The following is an 18,083-nucleotide window of genomic DNA, read 5'->3' on the forward strand; positions in this document are numbered from 1 at the left end:
TTTCTGGCATGTGTAGAGAAGGTTAGACCCTCTTTCATTGCTACAAATTATTTGTTAGATGTGATATAGACACTATCATGGTCCCAACCCATTCATACCACATCTTCAACCGAACGCATCCTAAGACAGTGTCACAGTTTGTACCTAGTATCTAAAAATGTTCCCATCTCATCAGCGGCGCCATTAGAAGATTATTTGGCACCGCTTCAGCAGTTTGTGCAGCCAACTTTGGTCCACACATCTGAGCAGCCAAGCAATAAAATACTAAATCTTTATGGCACGAAGGAACTGGGCATCGGAGCAACTAGGTGCTCCGGAGTCCGGGTCCCTGATTTTTTCCGCTACATCGGCTCGCCAGTGCACGGCACCGGTGCGAGATGTAGCAATAGTTGTCTTCACACCGGTTTTGACATACATAGTGGACGGCCTTAGTGCTGTTGGTTCTATGTTACTAAATTTGTGCATGTACACACCTGTTAGTATCAATTTGCTGCCATCCAAACACTATCGCTATGCTGTTGCAGTTATATTTACCTTTCTCATAAAATGTTTAATTTGTTATTTATAGTACATGAGTAAGAACTTGTAGCGTTGTTGTAGTTAATTATAGCTTCTGATGTTTCAGAATTTGGTTGTTGTCTCAGTAGCAATTAATTCATTTGCACATTGGTCTTTTTGAGAAGATATGTCATAATTAACCTGTTTCTTCAGTTTTTCAAAATAAGTAGTGGTGATTTTCTATGTTGCTATAAACCCATTTTCCCTACAATTGTTACTGATTTAGTTTTAAATATTATTGGATGAACGAAAGTGTTCTTACTTGGAGTGGGTTGATCAAGAGTGGACACCGAGTGGCCACCGTCTTTGAAGATGTGCCTAGCAAAGCTCTGGAGCATGTATGAGGAAGAGAACAAAGATAGGCTTAGAGAAAGTGTTGTCAACGCTGAAGAATATTTGAAGATGCGGGATAAAAAGAGTAAGGTGGAGAATGAGCTTAGATTTTTTAAATCAAACTTTGCTAAGATGGTGTTGGCGAAGGAGGAGGCACTTTCCCAGTTGGCCAGTGCAAAACAGGTTCTTACTGAACTGAAAGCAGAGGTGGATAAGACGGGCCTCCATGATCTCGATTAGGGAAATGAATATATTGTTCTAATATTGTTCTTATGAAGTTGAACTAGCTATATGCTGTACTATGCGGTTTTCAGGTAGCTATCGTACTATGATGTTAAAATATATTTATATGCCTAATATGAAATTAGCAAACAGCTGTTTCATATGAAATGTGAATTTGCGTAATACTGGAATTATTAATTATAAATTAATAAACCTGCTAAATGTGTCATGGAACTTTGCAAACGGTTCTACCAATAAAAGCGCTTGTGATAGATAGTCCAATGCCACACAGTTTTCTTCATCAAATCATGTGTGATGTAGTTGATAAAAGCAAACGATTAACTAAGGCAGAGCGTGTGTGATAGTTACACCTATCACACACGAGACTATACATAAACCTGTGTGGGATGTACATACGAACGAAAACGTTTTCCCTAGATTAACTGTGTGGGATGTACATACGAACGGAAACGTTTTTCCTGGATCGACTGTGTGAGATGTACATATGAACGAAAACGTTTTCCCTAGATTGACTGTGTGGGATGTACACAACAACGGAAACGTCTTCCTTGGATTGACTGTGTGTGATATACATACGAATGAAAATGTTTTGCTGAGATTCACCGTGTGGGATGTACATACGAACGGAAACGATTGGGTTTCGATGCCTCGCCCGATCGCACACGAACTCATTTTGCCCCAACCTGTGTGCCAGGAGGGCCTATCCCTGACGGTTTCTGGGTCGTGTGGGAAGGAGTCCCCTATCGCCCACACTCACTTGGCGATGGTTCCAAATGCCGTCGCGGAAAGGGGTTAAAAACCGTGTGTATAGCACCGACGCGTACCAGTGCACCCACCACCACCACCATCGCCACCACACATCACGATGCAAACAAGTAGCATAATTGTACCAACATAATTTTTTTGTATTACTATTTTCTTGAAAGAAGTATCGCAGTCTAAATCTTAATTAACTCTTGTTGTCTTGCTGATTAGGTAGGTAATCACAGTATAATGTAGCACAAAGATGTAACAGGTCACTTCCCGAAGGTGATGAGGGGCCAAGAAAAATGAGAGGTATGTACTTTTGTGAACATAATCTACTTTTTGTAATACATTAGTGATTGAATTTCTTAGTTTCTATGAGTTTACTTTTTCTTAAGGATTTCTACTAAAAAGGTGTATTAGAGATAATATTGTGCAGAAAATGTGCATCATATACATGTTAGGTAATACGAGATAGTACAACCAAAATAGTACTAAGAAATATTGTGCAGAAAATGTAGCACACAATGTACTCGACAATTAGGTGCATTAGAGATAATATTGTGCAGAAAATGTAGCACACAATGTTGCCGCTCAAGCTAGGCGGCAGGACGCCACATTAGGGCGCACAAACGCCCACACCGAGATTGCATTGCCTCATGCGATGCTTCATTTAGTCTCCTGGGTGCCAGGTCACGTCTCTTTTTGTTCTCTACACATGCACATCATTCACTTCTTGTAGGCGTCGTTTGAAATGCATTTCTCAAGTCTGTTGATGCTTGATGTTGCATGTTGTAGTTCAATCCAAGAGTTTTAGAGGTCGTGTTTTATTCTATATCTTGTGTCTGTTTTAGTGTTGACCGTGTGCATTGTAACTGTGTGTGCACTCATGATGTTTATATTCTCCTTTACAACATTATGAGTTAATAAAAAAAGTCTTTTATCAGAAAAACATGGTACATACATATTAGAATTCACTATTCTTTCCCTCAAAGAAAATATGATTCTTATTACGGAACAACAGATCAATAAACAAAAATTTGAGAGTACGTTAAGACGTCAAGTTACGTATACGTATATGTGTATATAATGAACAATGTAACAAATATTGATCCCTACGCTTCATCACCTGTGCAGCCACTCAACACTCTTATTGTCCAGTAGTACTGTTTCGAAACTGCTTCGCGCGCACTGCCAGTGCCATTTTATCTGCCTGCCATCCTCTCAGTACGTGTCTCCTGGCCTCTAACCTAGTAGTAGAGTATATATCAGTCAACGAATAGAACTGCTTTGCTTTAGTTGGCTTTGCAATTCTTGGTCAGGGACCAAAGCCCGTCCCTCCCGTGTGCACCTCGAAGTTAGGCATCAAATGAGCAGAAGCGGCAGCAGCCGCGGCCGCCGCCCTGTTGTTAGGAGGAGCCACCTGGCTGCCGTACCCGATTAGTGCTGCGGCAGTTGGGCTGTAGAAATCTACCATTCCTGCAGCTTCCTTCAGCATGTTGTTGTTGTGGCCATCCTCGTGGTGATGACGGTGATGATCACTAGTTGCACCTGCACCGCCGCCCTTGATGATATTGCCCGCCGTGATGGCGGCGTCCCTGACGGCGGCAGCCGTCGAACCGCCGCACTGCCGTGGCTGCGTCTGGTAGAACACCTTGGAGACGACGAGCTCACCATCCTTCTCCTCCTCATCGGAGCCTAGGTGGTATTGGTGCATCACCCAGTTGGTCTTCTCCGGCTTGCGCTGCTTGCCGTAGTTGGTATAGAGGACGAGGATCTTTTTGTACCCCTTGAGCTTCCCGTCGGTGAATACGGGGCGGGTCTTGCCCGTTTTGTGCCACCTCGTCTCGCCGCCCTGCTCGTCGGTGTGCACCTTGCGCCGCTTCCTAGTCCCCGTCGTATACGCCTTTGATGGACGGTGGAAGAAGTGGCGGATCAGGCCGTCCTTGCCAACTCCTGAAACGAACAAAGTGAATAACCGTGTTGCAAACGGGCTACATGCGTAAATTCAAGAAGGTGTCTAGCTCTCATCGTAGATGAGAAATAACCAAGTCTCATCTAATTCCTACATTATTTGATTTCATCTGGAGAATTGTATGGATTTTTTTCTTTTATTTTCTTATTTGATTAATTAAGTGGTGTAGGAGTTAGATGAGACTTTGTTAATTTTCATCTAGATAAGAATTAGCAAACTCGTAAATTCAATCCATTGTATATAAGAAACATGCATGTGTGAAAGATAACTCGCGGTACCCTTTGTAGTACAAAACAAAACACTACCGTAACTTTATTTTGTAGGAAGAAAACACTAACTTTGTTGATCAAATGAAAACAGTTCACTAAAGAAACTGAAATTAATACGAGCATAGAAAAGGAAAGATCCTCTCAGACACGCGCCGGAGGGTCAAGAATGAAATGACTTTGTAGTTTATGTGCCCATGCACGGGGGATTGTATCATGTGCACTCACATTTGTGGTGCTATCAATGCACCGGATACCCTAGCACATAAATGTTTGTAAAAACTGAAAACCATCTAGTAGAAGATTGACACAACATCAATGTATGTTGTCACAAAATTTCATATTTAAATTTGAGACATCGCTCGAGATACAAAAATGACAAATTTTGGCCAAATATAAAGTCTAACTTATGTTATGTACTATTTAGTGTCAATTTTTTTTTCGAGCAATGTTCTGAATTTTGATTTGATTTTTTTACAACATACATTGATATTGTGTGAATATGCTATTTTTTACAAAATTATACATTTTGAAATATACTACGGGAGTTTTAGTGCACCAAAAGCACCCATGCACCAGGTATTCTCCCTGCATGCACAAAGGAACCATGCATGTGGCATTAATCCCAAGTAAATAGGCCCAAATGTGTTTTTTCTCAGACTCTAGCGAATGTTTTTTTTTCAGTTCTATCACGTGTTTCCGTAAAAAAGAAATCTGAAGTGTGCAACCTTAGTCCAGAAATGTGCAGCTTACTAGGTGCAGGTTTCTAAATTTGAATTTGCAAACAAGTTTTAAAATGGGCAGTTACCTAACCGATCAATATATAACGAGTGTTCAAGTTCTCCAACAAATAAGAGTCCACTCTATTCGACTAATTTCTCCCTATACAATGTTTAAGTAAGTGTACTTGTCAGAGAGATAAAAATACACTTGCTGCTAAAAAACAAAAACTATTTTTACAACCTAAACAAAAACTCTAATGTTTGGAAAGGTAGAAGCCAGTTCAACTAAAGAACTCAACAGAGTTTGCATTTTGCCAGATCGGTATGCAACCAAAGAGAGTAAAGTGAATTCGATGATTTTCCATACAGTAATGTATTTACTTCACAAGCTATAAATAATGCAGTCAATTTCTGAGCCGTTAGGCGTGCGGGAGATCTGTGCAGAATTGTTTGTTTTGAGAATCAGGAATGAGAAATCATGCGTTCGCCAGAGTTAGAACCCACAACCTTAGTTAGCATTCCTTGTCCAGGGCACTCTTATCAGACTAGTTTGTTGCGATTAAATGTAGAATAGTCTTTTGTATTTGTAAGGGGGTTTATTGTTATTTTTGTTAACAATATACTTTTCTAATGTTTCTATTTTGGTTTGATTATGTTTACTATACCTTTTAAAGTTGTGCAATTGCACACTCATTTTTGTGCAAGTGAACATCTTTTGCATGCAATTACACTTTTTTTTTTGGTTTGCAGTTTTGCACTTCTGGTTTTGCGTGGAACCTAAATTTAAACATACTTGCCCATGCAATTTTGTGTTTAGAAGTGCAAAAAATATGTTACATTAATTGATGATTTTAATTCATTAATCAGGGGTTTAGTAAGCATGAACATGAATGAAAGAGAAGAAGAAGGAAAGAGGGGAGCAGAATCAAATGTGATTTAACAAAGAAAAAGGCAACCATGATATAGACAATCGCTAAAGGAAGGCACACACGAGCTTCTTTTCTTGTGAATTGGTTTTCAAACCTACTAAAATTTGCCCTATGTGGTGTAAGCCTACACTTGACTAGGAGTAGCAAGAATAACTGATAATCAAGAGTTCCAAGTTTCTTAAGATAGATTCCAAACACATTTAACTAGTTTCATCGGCACCTCCATAGGAAAAATATACTTTTCTATATGCAAATTTGGACTAGCTAGATTCAAATTAAATTCATACTAAATACATTTTCTCGGCAAAAAAATATATGATAAATTTTGCTCTAATAATTTGGGTTGGGGCCTGAAATAGTCATGTGCCCCAAAATTTAAACCTTGGACAGCCCGCAACACTATATAGTTCTAGAACCCAAAAAGAAGTGTATTAATTGGTTGAATAAAATGTAGTCTTTAAAACCAAATAGTTTTTTAAAACATGTGGTAAAAGTAAAGACTCTTGTGAATGTTTTTCACTAACAACTTATAACTAAACAAGTGCACAACAAGGTATTAAACGTATCTATATTTTATTACTAATTCATACATCTTATTAGTTACTACCAACTTATATTTCAACCTCCTTTTCTATATATTTTTACTAATTCCTACAGAAAAACTAAGTAGGGCAGTAATGCTTGGCTTATATTTGATAAATTAATGATATAGCAATGATATGTCATTCATCACTCTTTCCGTCACAAAAAGAAAATAATAGGAGAGGATTGACGTGTGTGCCTGATCTATTGTATATTCTTGTTTGTAGTACCCGGCATAATCAAAATAAGAACTTAAATTTTGGGGTAAAGATAATGCATTCCCGTAAACAAAATGTTTCCACATATATATGTGGCAAAATAATTAAACAATGACCAGCTAGCGTACACACAAATATAAGCATGGAGTGCGGAAGCACGTAACTTTGAGATAAAACAATCCTTCTTAATCTGAAAAATAATGATAATTAAATAAAAAAACATCCATATCACAGGTCCTTTCGAATTAAGTTGATATTTCCTTGCTTTAGTCTGATGTTGCGTGCATCCTGCATGACGTAGACATTTGATGGCACCTTGTTGTGTCGATCTCATTTTTCCAATGTGGAAATAATATACTTATGCCATATGTAGGAGAAGCGATTACTTGAAAGGCAACCTTCATGGAGTTATACGTATCGTGCACCAGTGCAAATGCATATGGGCTACGCAGATGCACACCTATATATATTAAACAAAGAAACACAAAACAAATACGCAACACGTACGCTTATGCAATTTTCTTTTTGTTCTAGATAGAGTACCGATCAAGCAAGGGCAAGGAAACCAAACTGAAAATGACTTAAACCCAAATATTGTATCAAAACAAGGAGTTTTAGACGCAGAATCAATCCATATCTAACAAGAGTTTGTGAGCAGTGTCCCATGACGGATCAACAATCGCTCTCTCTCGCCCTCGCCTTGTCCTAATCCGAAATATATCTTTTTCTTTTGAAATCCGGCGCTTTCCCTACCCGTTTTTGATGTAACGCAAGATAGCCCATAGAGCCCGCGCAACTAATAACATGTACAGTACTACGTACGTAACCACGCAGAGACTCACATGGCGGCCGGTCAGATGTTAAACGTGTATATGTTGGCGATCGTAGTATTGTAGGACGACGTACGTGTGTGTGAGTGTAACAATACCTGGAAGCCTCTCGGGATGGGTGTAGCAAATGCCGTTCTCTCCCTCGATCGCCGGGATGAACTCGTCGATGAGCGGGTGGAGCTTGCGCGTGTCCGGCCTCGCCTTCCCCTCCAGGTGCTCCAGCAGCTCCTGGTCCGTCGGGTCGAACTTGACGCCGGCCGGCAGCCCAGGCAGATCCTGTATCGTCGCGGCCGCCTGCAACTGATCCATCCATGGAAATGATTGATTCATCATCATATAGTCATGCCGCGATCTCACTCAGACCCAGAGAGATGGATAGCAAGTTGGCGTGCAGGAGCGGGTACGTACCTGTTCATACTGCGCATGGTGGCCGCAGGCGGGGCACGTCCTGACGAGGCTGACGTGGGAGGAGGCCTGCTGCTGGTGGTGCTGCTGCTTCTTGGCCGCCGCCGCCGCGACGGCCGCGGCGGAGGCCAGGTTGTTCTCCACGGCGCGCACGTCGTTGAAGCTATTGCACCATGTCATGGCCGGCCGACACGGCACTCCCGCGCCCCACCACCACGTACTTAATGATGATGGATGTAGAGGATATGGAAAGCCTCTTGGTGTCCGCAGCTCCGCTTTGCTAGCCCGTCCCCATATGCGGCAGGATCAAGGCCGGCCCTGCCGCCTGGGAGGGAATGGGTGACAGGGTAAAAAGAGGAGAGGAGAGGAGATCGAGGGAGATCGGGGCTGGTGGCTGGCTAAAGAGGGCGGGCGAGGGAACAAAGCGGCCTGAGAAGAGAACAAAGAGAAAAAGAGGTTAGAGAGGAAGCTTGTCCCTGTTAAAAGCTAGCTACCATTGCCTGCGCTTGTTGCTGCTGCTGGGTTTCTCTCTCTATCTGGTGCAGAGGAATAGAATTCTCACCAACTTTTGGGTTGTTGCTTGCCAAGGAGATCGATCGCCACGAGCGAGCTAGTTGTACTACCAAGTAGAGATGGATTGATGCATGGCTCGATTGATTGATGACGAGAGACCAGGTTGAGAGACAGGCACAAAGGAGAAATTAATAAAGAGGTCGGAATTCGCGCAAGCAAGATCGGACCGGACAAGATCGCTGCTGCTGCCTACCCCGATCGATAGATGGAACTGCTAGCAGTACCACCAGCTTATGGGTTTGTACGTGTCAATTTGTTGAGAGAGAGAGAGAGAGAGAGAGAGAGAGAGAGAGGAATATGATAAGAGAAGAAACTGGAGGGGATCCGGGCGAATGATGGGCGGTTGCTTGGCCCTCAAGTCTGGGCAAGCAAGCCGTATAGGTGAGCCGGAAACCAGGCGGAGCCGCCGGATTCTCTGCGCGCGACCGCGGAACGGGCCGGGCCCCGCTAGCTAGCTATCGCACGCGAGTTGCTGCGTACACATCCACGCATCCATCTGATGTGTACGTCAAGTCCACCCATCGAGCAGTTGTTGACGTGTGTGTGTGGTTGGTATTTACACGTCTCAAAAGCAAAAGACTAGCCGCACACACAGCATGCATCGCAGCCACAATTAACTAGCTAGCCCAGCATGATCACCGCCAAGGCTTACGTTCCAAGAAAAGCCCGTCATGCTTCATCTGGAGTATCTGCCACGACCGACCGATGGATCGACCGGCCGGCGGCCGTATTACATTACACCAAACACATGGACGACGGCCCGTCGAAAACAGCACGTGAACCGACCGACCGACTACCACCGATCGAGAGATGTACTTTGGTCTAGCTAATATATATTATATATACCGGCCCGCCGCTGGCCTGGCCAGGAAGACCACTGTTCACCGTCGCTGCGATGGATCGGTTGGTAAAACCAGCTGCTGCGGGCCGGGCAGTACTACAATTGACGTAGATGGATGGGTGCATCAGCATGCACGTTTTCTCTTTCCTGGGATGCAATCAGTGGGGCGCTCGCTCGCGTGATCACTTGCCAAAACCTTAAGCTACTACCAACAACGGAAATGTACGTACAGTCGCACTCTCGCCCAGGAGAGAGATGCAAGGAACGGCGACAGAGCTAACCGAACCCAACCCAACCCAACGTGTACGTGCGTGCGTGCGTGCGTGCTTGGGATGGACCGATGGAGGTGGGGGGAGGAGGAACGAAAAGAAGAAGAAAGGGAACTAGTAGAGCTCAAAAAAAGGCGTGGGAGAGGTGCGACGGGGCGCGGGGTGGAGTGGAGATAGGGCAACCGGCTGATTCCTGACCCTGAGGACGTCCCACCACACACCACACTATGCGCTGCGTGCGCGCGCGTGAGACGGGGAGATTGTGTTGAGGGGGCTGCTAGGGAGGGGGATATGTTGGAGAGGGACCTTTTTAGATCCCAGGTCACCGTAGAGTGTCTTGGAAGAGAGACGATACCCCAACGACACAAGACTTGAACCGTCCATCTACCGACCCAGACCCAGACCCAGCCCAACTATCCGGCCAGTACAAAGTTAAGCCGGCCGATCAACCCTGCTGCATCTGCATGCACAATTGCAGATTTCAACCATGCCCCACGCGCGTGCTTCGTATTTTTTTTCTTTTTTCATTTTATTTGCTTGGTTTATCCATGCAGGACCAGAGAGACTATTGAATTATTCCAATACGTACTTAACGCTGGTGGCTTTAGTCACTACTTAACAGGGCAACGGCCGTTAATTGGCCACGTCGTCGCCTTAATCACTAGTTAGCAGGCTGTGGTTTAGCTAGGGTACAACCTCATGTATGTATGACCTAGAGCCTTGACACACCTGATTTAGTTTGGTATAATGGCCCGATTTGATCTTCTCGACCCGGCACACGGCCATTCTCCTCAATGTAGTTCCTGGTAACTTAGATCAAGTGTCGCAATTGGCTTCGACAGCGCGACCCACTCTCCCCATACTTATTTATTATTGTTGCACATGTTCTCCTATGGCTAATTTAGCAAGCTTGCTCCGCTGGGATGATCTATGATCTCTCACCCTCTGGTAGCGGTAGTTGCGTGTCTCATCGTTTTGTATGTCGATGATACTCTCTGTCGGCGTTTTGGGAACGGGGGTTACTTGCCTGCCTGCGGCCCACGGTGTGGCTAAGTCAGCAGGCTCATCTTCATCAACAAGGCATCCAAGACCCTCGCGAGGGGCCAAGCCTCGCGAGGTGGACGACGCAAGACCTCCTCAGGAGTTGCCTAGGCAGGCAGGCTCACGAGGAGCGGAGATATCAAGGCGGGGTAAACCTCACGAGGCTCTCGTGACGTGAGCCATGACGATCGGCGCTAGGCAGGCGCCAGCGCGCGCAGCGTCCTTATTTCCTCTTTGGTGCTAAGGGGCCCAGCACAGGCGAGGAGTACCGAGGCATCAGGCAAAGGTTGCTATATCGGTGCAACGAGACCAAGACCAGCAGGACGGCAAGACGGAGGTCATCGTGGAGTCCAAGACGGCGTCACCACAGAGCCTTTCGCAGGCGAAGACCACTTTTGTCAGGATAGCTTGTACTAGCTGTCCCCCTTCAAATTTGTCCGCCGTTGTTGGCTCCCTTCCCGCTCAATATTTGGGAAGAGGACCAGGGCCCCTATAAATAGGTCTAGCCACCATAGTAGAGAGAGAGAATCGAGAGACACGCACAAGTCCGCAAGCACAAGAACACCTCAACCTCAGGAGGCTGTTCTTCCCTCTATACTGTTCATCATCAGCCCAAGAGGCAATCCACCACCACACACTGGAGTAGGGTATTACACCACAACGGTGGCCCGAACCAGTATAAATCTCGTGTCTCTTTGCGTTGTGAGTTCGTCGAGTTCGTCCGCGAGATCTTAGCGAGCTAGGGCGTAGATCGGTAGGAGGGAAAGACTTCGCGCGCATCCCAGTGTTCGAACCTCAAGGGTTTGCCCGAACCCCACATCCGACATTTGGCGCGCCAGGTAGGGGTGCGCCGTAGCTTCCCTTCCATCAGTTCGTCGTTCCATCGCTCCGTCGTCTCCATGGCGGACGCTCGCCGTGCTTGAGCTAAGCGTCGGGCTGCCCTCACCGCCCGCGTTGCTCAGACGGCTCCCGTCGGTGGGCCACCTCGTCGTTCTCCATCTCCCGCCGCCAATGCTGCCACCGGCCCGGCGGGGAACGAGCAGCAGGCGTCCTCGCTGCATCCTTCGGTGCGGTAGGACGGCCGCACCGCCACTCCATCGGTGACCCCGACTGGTTCTTCGTCTCACACACGCCGCGCTCCAATGGAGGCACGGGCCGCGCTCCTTGCAGCGAACAAACTCCTACGCTACCGCCCAGTCGACGACCTCTACGAGGATTGGCTCGACCGCGTCGCCGAGCTCGTCCGCGCCGCAGGGGGCTCTCTGGCGCCGTCCCTCTCTCTACCTCACCCTCAGCCAGCCACGGGCGATGAAGCTCATGGCGCGCCTCCACCACCTCTGCCCCAAGACGGTGCCTTGGCACCAAGGTGCGCGGCCCCACGGCGTGATCCGCCACGCCCGGTGCCCGCGCGCGAAGAGAGAAGCTGCCAAGAAATCCCTCGGCCGCGAGAGGCTGCACGCCCGTGCCACCTCATCAAGACCACGCACCGCCCGCGGTGGCGCCGCGCGGACCTCATCAAGACCAAGCTCCACCTCCGAAGCGGGCCCCAGCACCACGGCCGGCTGCCGCGCCTTCACCCCCGAGCTGCGCAGCGTCGCCTGACCAGGCAAGTTCAAGCCAGATCTGCCTCCTCGCTACGACGGCACCGCCGACCCCGCGGAGTTCCTGCAGCTCTATGACCCGAGCATCGAGGCGGCCAACGACGATGACAAAGTCATGGCGAACTGGATTCCCATGGCTCTCAAGGATGGAGCCCGCTCCTGGCTCCTGAACCTGCAGCACGACTCGATCTCCTCCTGGGACGAGATGCGCGACCGCTTCGTCGCCAACTTCCAGGGCACTCGCGATCGCCCGCCGGCCCCGGGTGACCTGCGCCGCATCAAGCAACAACCGGGAGAGACCCTCCAGAAGTACATCCAGCGCTTCAACAACACTCGCCTCAGGATCCCCAAGGTCACGGACGAGGCCATCATCTCCGCGTTCTCCGATGGCGTCCGTGACATCAAGATGAAGGAAGAGCTCGCTATCCATGAGGAGCTATGCACATCTCAGGAGCTGTTCAAACTGGCGACCAAGTGCGCAAGAGCTGAGGAGGGGCGCCTCTCCCTCCTCGAGCTGCCAGCTGCGGGTACAGAGGAGAAGAAGGCTAAGGCCAAGGACGCGAAGCGCAAGGAGGCGGTTGTGCTCGCAGCGGAGCCCGACACCAAGCGGGGCAGAGATCAGCCCGAGTCATCCAAGAACAGCCGACCATTTTGCGCCTTCCACAACCTCAACACCCACAACACCAGTGACTGTCAAGAGCTCAGAGCCATACGAGAAGGACGCTTCGGTCGACGCCCCGAGCGCAGCGACCGGGGCTACGGCCGTGGAGGAGGACGTGGAGGCGGACGCTGGGACGATCGTGGCCCGCGCCAGGAATGGCGCGACAGGCCTCGTGAGGACCGCTGGCAGGACCATCCTCGCGAGGGCGCCTGGAGGGATCAGCCTCGTGAGGATCGCCCCCAAGGCAACACCGGTCTCCCCCCACTGCCGCCACCGAGAAGGAATGACGACCACCATCAGGACGAGGGGGCTGGGGGCTTCCAGGAGCCGCGCGCAATCGCCTGCATCTTGGGCGGCGCCCAGGCCCCAGCCTCTCAGTGCATCTTCAAACAGTTCGCTCGCGAAGTGAACGCGGTGCTCCCCAAGCTCGAGGCCACGCGCCCACTCAGGTGGTCCCAATGCGCCATCACTTTCAACTCGGCAGATCAGCTCAAGTGCGCGGCCACCGCCGGCGCCCTCCCGATGCTTTTTTCACCAGTCATCAGCAATGTGCAAGTCACCAAGATCCTCATCGACTGCGGCGCAGGGCTCAACATCCTGTCCGTCGACACGTTCGACAACCTCCAAGTGCCATATGAGCAGCTTCAGCCTACCAAGCCTTTCTCAGGAGTGACCGACGGCTCCACCACGCCGATAGGGCAGGTCCGCCTACCTGTCACCTTCGGAGAGTGCAAGAACTACCGCACCGAGCTCATCAACTTCGACGCTGCGCACACCCGCCTGCCGTACAACGCCATCCTCGGGTATCCGGCCCCGGCAGAGTTCATGGCGGCCACCCACCACGGCTACAACGTCCTCAAGATGCCGGGAAGCGGCGGAATCATCACGGTCCCATGTGAAGAGAGAGATGCGGTGTGATCCCTTGAGCGCGCCTTCCATGCTGCAGCAATCAGTGACCCCGACAGCAGAAGCGAGGGCCCTCCGGAGACCATCCCCAAGAAGAAGCAGCTGCGCCGCGCAGGACCTCAGGAGGATGGCGTCGCGGCAGGAGCGTCGTCAGGATCAGCGCCCGCCTCAGGGGCGCCTCCCTCCATCGCATAGGAAGGTGCGCCCAGCGCCCTCCTCGGGCAGGGCTCGGGGGCTCTCTTCTGGAGGGCCTCAGACCTTGCCAACCTCACGAGCGAGGCGCTTGGGCACCACTTGGAGGCGTGCTTCGCAGCACGTGTCCCTCAGGAGAGCACAGGGCAAGGAGTGCCCACCACTCAGGAGTTCATCACCAAGACCACTCAGGAACTGCAAGACGCAAGAGCCATGCGCGGCGACAGCCACTCACGAGGTGCAGCTCCCCATCCTGGCGAGGATGCTGGGTTGCGTGTCTTCATCGACGTCCACGGGCTCAACAGGGCCGCATCTCAGGAGCGCTTCTGGCCTTCGCGTGTGGGCCGCTGCGAGGGCCCGCCACATAGCTACGTTCGCATGCCCTTCGGTTTGCCGAGCGTGGCGTCAGCCTATCAGCGCAACATGCGGCGTGTCCTGGTGGCTCAGGAGGCCAGGTACCACGCCGTCCTGGAGGAAATGGAGACGGTCTTCAAGGAACCTCCCGAGGCTCGGGTCTTTGGTGGCTCGTGAGGACTCATTTCTTCGACGTACGCCTTCAGCTGCACCAACTCTACTTCATCTACAGAACCAGGTGACATCTTCCAAGCTCGTTTAGCTGGGAGCGCCCCTCGGACTGCATTATTCCCAGGCCGCGTGGGTCCGTCCCTGCGGCATGTATCCCTTTCGCTCATGTCTTTAGCTTACCTCGCTGGGGGCGCCCCTCGGGCTGCATCATCCCCAAGCCGCTCGGGCCGGACCCAGTGGCATATATCTTCCTGCATTTACCTAAGTTGATTTGCTTTCCATGCTTAACCTGCCCACGGCTATCGCCTGCTCGATCATCGCCTCCCACGGGGCCTTCTCACAAGCACGGCACTGGTGCATGGGTCCGTCCCTGCCACGTCGACAAATCTGAGCGGCCGAGCTCTGGCTCACGGCACGCCCCGCGCATGTCACCTCACCAGGCCCTCAGTGCCTTCACTTCATCCAGAGCAACTAAATTTTTTGCAAAGTGAGATCTGATATAGATGGATAAACGGTAAAGTAATATTTTTGGTATTTTTGGTTTATAGAACGGAAAGTAAAGGATTGCAAAGAAAGTAAATAGGAAACTAAAATTGTAGACCGGAAACTCATATGATGGAAAATAGAAGATTATATGATGGAAAATAGACTCGGGGGCCATAAATTTTACTAGAGGCTTCTCTCAAGACAGAAATTATTACGGTGGGTGAACAAATTACTGCGGAGCAATTGATAGAAAAGCGCAAAGTTATGACGATATCTAAGGCAATGATCATGAATATAGGCATCATGTCCGTATCAAGTAGACCGAAACGATTCTGCATCTACTACTATTACTCCACACATCGACCGCTATCCGGCATGCATCTAGAGTATTAAGTTCATAAGAACAGAGTAAAGCATTAGGCAATATGACATGATGTAGAGGAATTAACTCAAATAAAAAGATGAAAACCCCATCTTTTTATCCTCGATGGCAACAATACAATACGTGTCGGTTCCCCTTCTGTCACTAGGATCGAGCACTGCAAGATTAAACCCAAAGCTAAGCACTTCTCCCATTTCATGGAACACCAATCTAGTTGGCCAAACCAAATCGATAGTTCGAAGAGACTTGCAAAGATATCAAATCATGCATATAAGAATTCAGAGGAGATTCAAATAATATTCATAGATAAGCTGATCATAAATCCACAATTCATCGGATCTCGGCAAACACACCGCAAAAGAGTATTACATCGAATAGATCTCCAAGAACATCGAGGAGAACATGGTATTGAGAATCAAAGAGAGAGAAGAAGCCATCTAGCTACTAGCTATGGACCCGTAGGTCTGTGGTAAACTACTCACGCTTCATCGGAGAGGCAATGGTGTTGATGTAGAAGCCCTCCATGATCGAATCCCCCTCCAGCAGGACGCTTGAAAAGGTCCCTAGATGGGATCTCGCGGGTACAGAAGGTTGTGGCGGTGGAAAAGTGGTTTCGTGGCTCCCCTGGAAGTTTTTGGGATATTTGAGTATATATAGGATGAAGATCTAGGTCAGGGAGTCACCGAGGGGCCCACAAGGTCGGGGGGCGCGCCCTACCCCCTGGGCGCGCCCTCCACCCTTGTGGCCGCCTCGTGGCTCTTCTGACTTGCACTCCAAGTTTCCTGGGTGTCTTCTGGTCCAAGAAAAATCATCGCGAAATTTTTATTCCGTTTGGACTCCGTTTGTTATTCCTTTTCTGCGAAACTCTAAAACAAGGAAAAAACATAAACTGGCACTGGGCTCTAGGTTAATAGGTTAGTCCCAAAAATCATATAAAATAGCATATTAATGCATATAAAACATCCTAAACAGATAATATAATAGAATGGAACAATAAAAAATTATAGATACGTTGGAGACGTATCAAGGACCTGATAGTCCAACTTTTGCTGACCGAGCCGATCCCTAGCAGCTACTTCGGTTTGGTGGCACGGCTTGTCGATACGCGACCGCGGATTGATGCCGTGAAGCGCTCGGCCTGCATAGAGGGTGCCCGGATGGCCTTCGCCCGCTTCAAAATGCAATGGGTGAAGATGAAGGCCACCGAAGTGGCAACCGCAGGCCCGCCCGAGGGCAAAGATAATCGGAAGCCGGAGAGGTACTTTGACGACATCCTAGAAGGAGCCCGAGAGATAGAGGGTCAATGTTCTAAGGACATAATATTTGATTAAATGTGTTCGGGTTGTAGAAACAATGTTGTGAACCCATGCTGTTATATATCTATGTTTGCGCCTTCTATTCGAGCGATTTTTTCTCCTGTGCAGCCGTTTATTGTTATATTCCTGAAAGTTGCCAGTCGTCGGCTTCAGCCCCCACGTAGATGCTACAGGGGTGTTCGGCATAACGCTTGACTACACTTTATCCAACGACTTGGTCTGTAGAGGAGGTGTCCGCGAGGTGAACCAGGCAATCGGACTATGCGGCTTTATTACTTTCACTTAGCCATGGGAGTTTGACTGTGGAGCTAAGTACTAGCCCCTTGTGCGTGTGCAGCTATCCGGACTATGGTGCCTTTCCACTCGGCTGGATGAAGACCAGCCCTTCGTGTAACACAGGGTGAATCACTAATGATTTGTAGTATAATACTAAGTCGCCGAATCGCCGACCAGCTCTCGCCTATCATGACAGTCAGTCTTCGGGTTTCTCTACTGAGGTACTTGACCGGACCAACCAGAAATACAATCGCAGTAGTTCTCCCTTTACTACCTTAGCCAAACGAGCGGAACATAAGGTGGTAAGCATAGGAGCCGAGCAACCCAACTATAGACCAAAGACATGATTCAGAGCCGATGCATATAATGCAATATCCAGGACGCCGAAGAGTTCCCTATAGGTGTTCGGACTTGAAATGTGCAGGGCCAAATACTGCCCTCGGTGTTAAGGCCGGACTAAAGCATGTGTGGCAGTCTGAAGTAGGGAGGGAATACAGATGATAATATAAGATAAAATGTTTGCCAAACAAAGTGGTGATCAACTGCTTCCTTTATACCCTGATTAATACGTCGAGCCGTGTGGTTACAGATAATGCCATGAATATCGAGGCCATTTTACATGCCAAAAGTTTACACAAGGGAAAGGTTTATACAGAGCCTAAAAGTAGTTGTTTGAGAATCCCAATGATGCCCTGCTGCATGTCTGCGTCGTTTCTCCTTGGTGAGACATCCTTGGAGAGGAGGAGTCCGGTGGTCGTCTGTTAAAAAGAGGAACCTAGAAAGGAGTCCTCGGACAACTGTAGATCAGACTTGTTTTTTTAATAAACCTATAGTGGGAAAAAATTGTGGCCCGAATAGGGTCAAGCCGTACTATGGACCTTTTTCTGCAGTGTGCCCCCGACGCCGCCCAAGGTATTTTATGTGCGTAGTTATGTACGCGAGGTACATATGCCGCAAGCTTATGGGGCGATCGGCGGAGGATAAACTGCTATTCAAGCTCCAGTTCCACCGAGCTACCGCATTGTAACGCGGATCAGACACGTTTAGCAGTGTCATGGGTCCTGATGACCGATGAGTTGTTCGGCTTGATGAGGCCGCTCTGTACTTTGGCTGCTAGGGCCGCGGTATGCTCCTCGGTACAGAGGGGCGCTCCTTATTCCCAATTATTGTGATGATGCCACGAGGTCCAGGCATTTTGAGCTTCAGATA

The 18,083-nt window shown here is 48.6% G+C and overlaps 1 protein-coding gene across 1 annotated transcript; it reads right to left on the reverse strand.

Moving 5' to 3' along the window:
- Positions 1 to 2,858: 2,858 nt before the first annotated feature.
- LOC109745857 (NAC domain-containing protein 73) lies at positions 2,859 to 8,651 on the reverse strand. The gene is made up of 4 exons (XM_020304969.4): positions 8,368 to 8,651; positions 7,809 to 8,234; positions 7,499 to 7,700; positions 2,859 to 3,834 (listed from the first exon to the last, which is right to left on the reverse strand). The coding sequence occupies exons 2-4, from the start codon at positions 7,983 to 7,985 to the stop codon at positions 3,197 to 3,199; spliced, it is 1,017 nt and encodes a 338-aa protein (XP_020160558.1). The 5' UTR covers positions 7,986 to 8,234; positions 8,368 to 8,651; the 3' UTR covers positions 2,859 to 3,196.
- Between the last annotated feature and the right edge of the window lie 9,432 nt (positions 8,652 to 18,083).

Source organism: Aegilops tauschii, chromosome 3 (genome assembly GCF_002575655.3).
Source record: "Aegilops tauschii subsp. strangulata cultivar AL8/78 chromosome 3, Aet v6.0, whole genome shotgun sequence".
NCBI lineage: Eukaryota > Viridiplantae > Streptophyta > Magnoliopsida > Poales > Poaceae > Aegilops > Aegilops tauschii.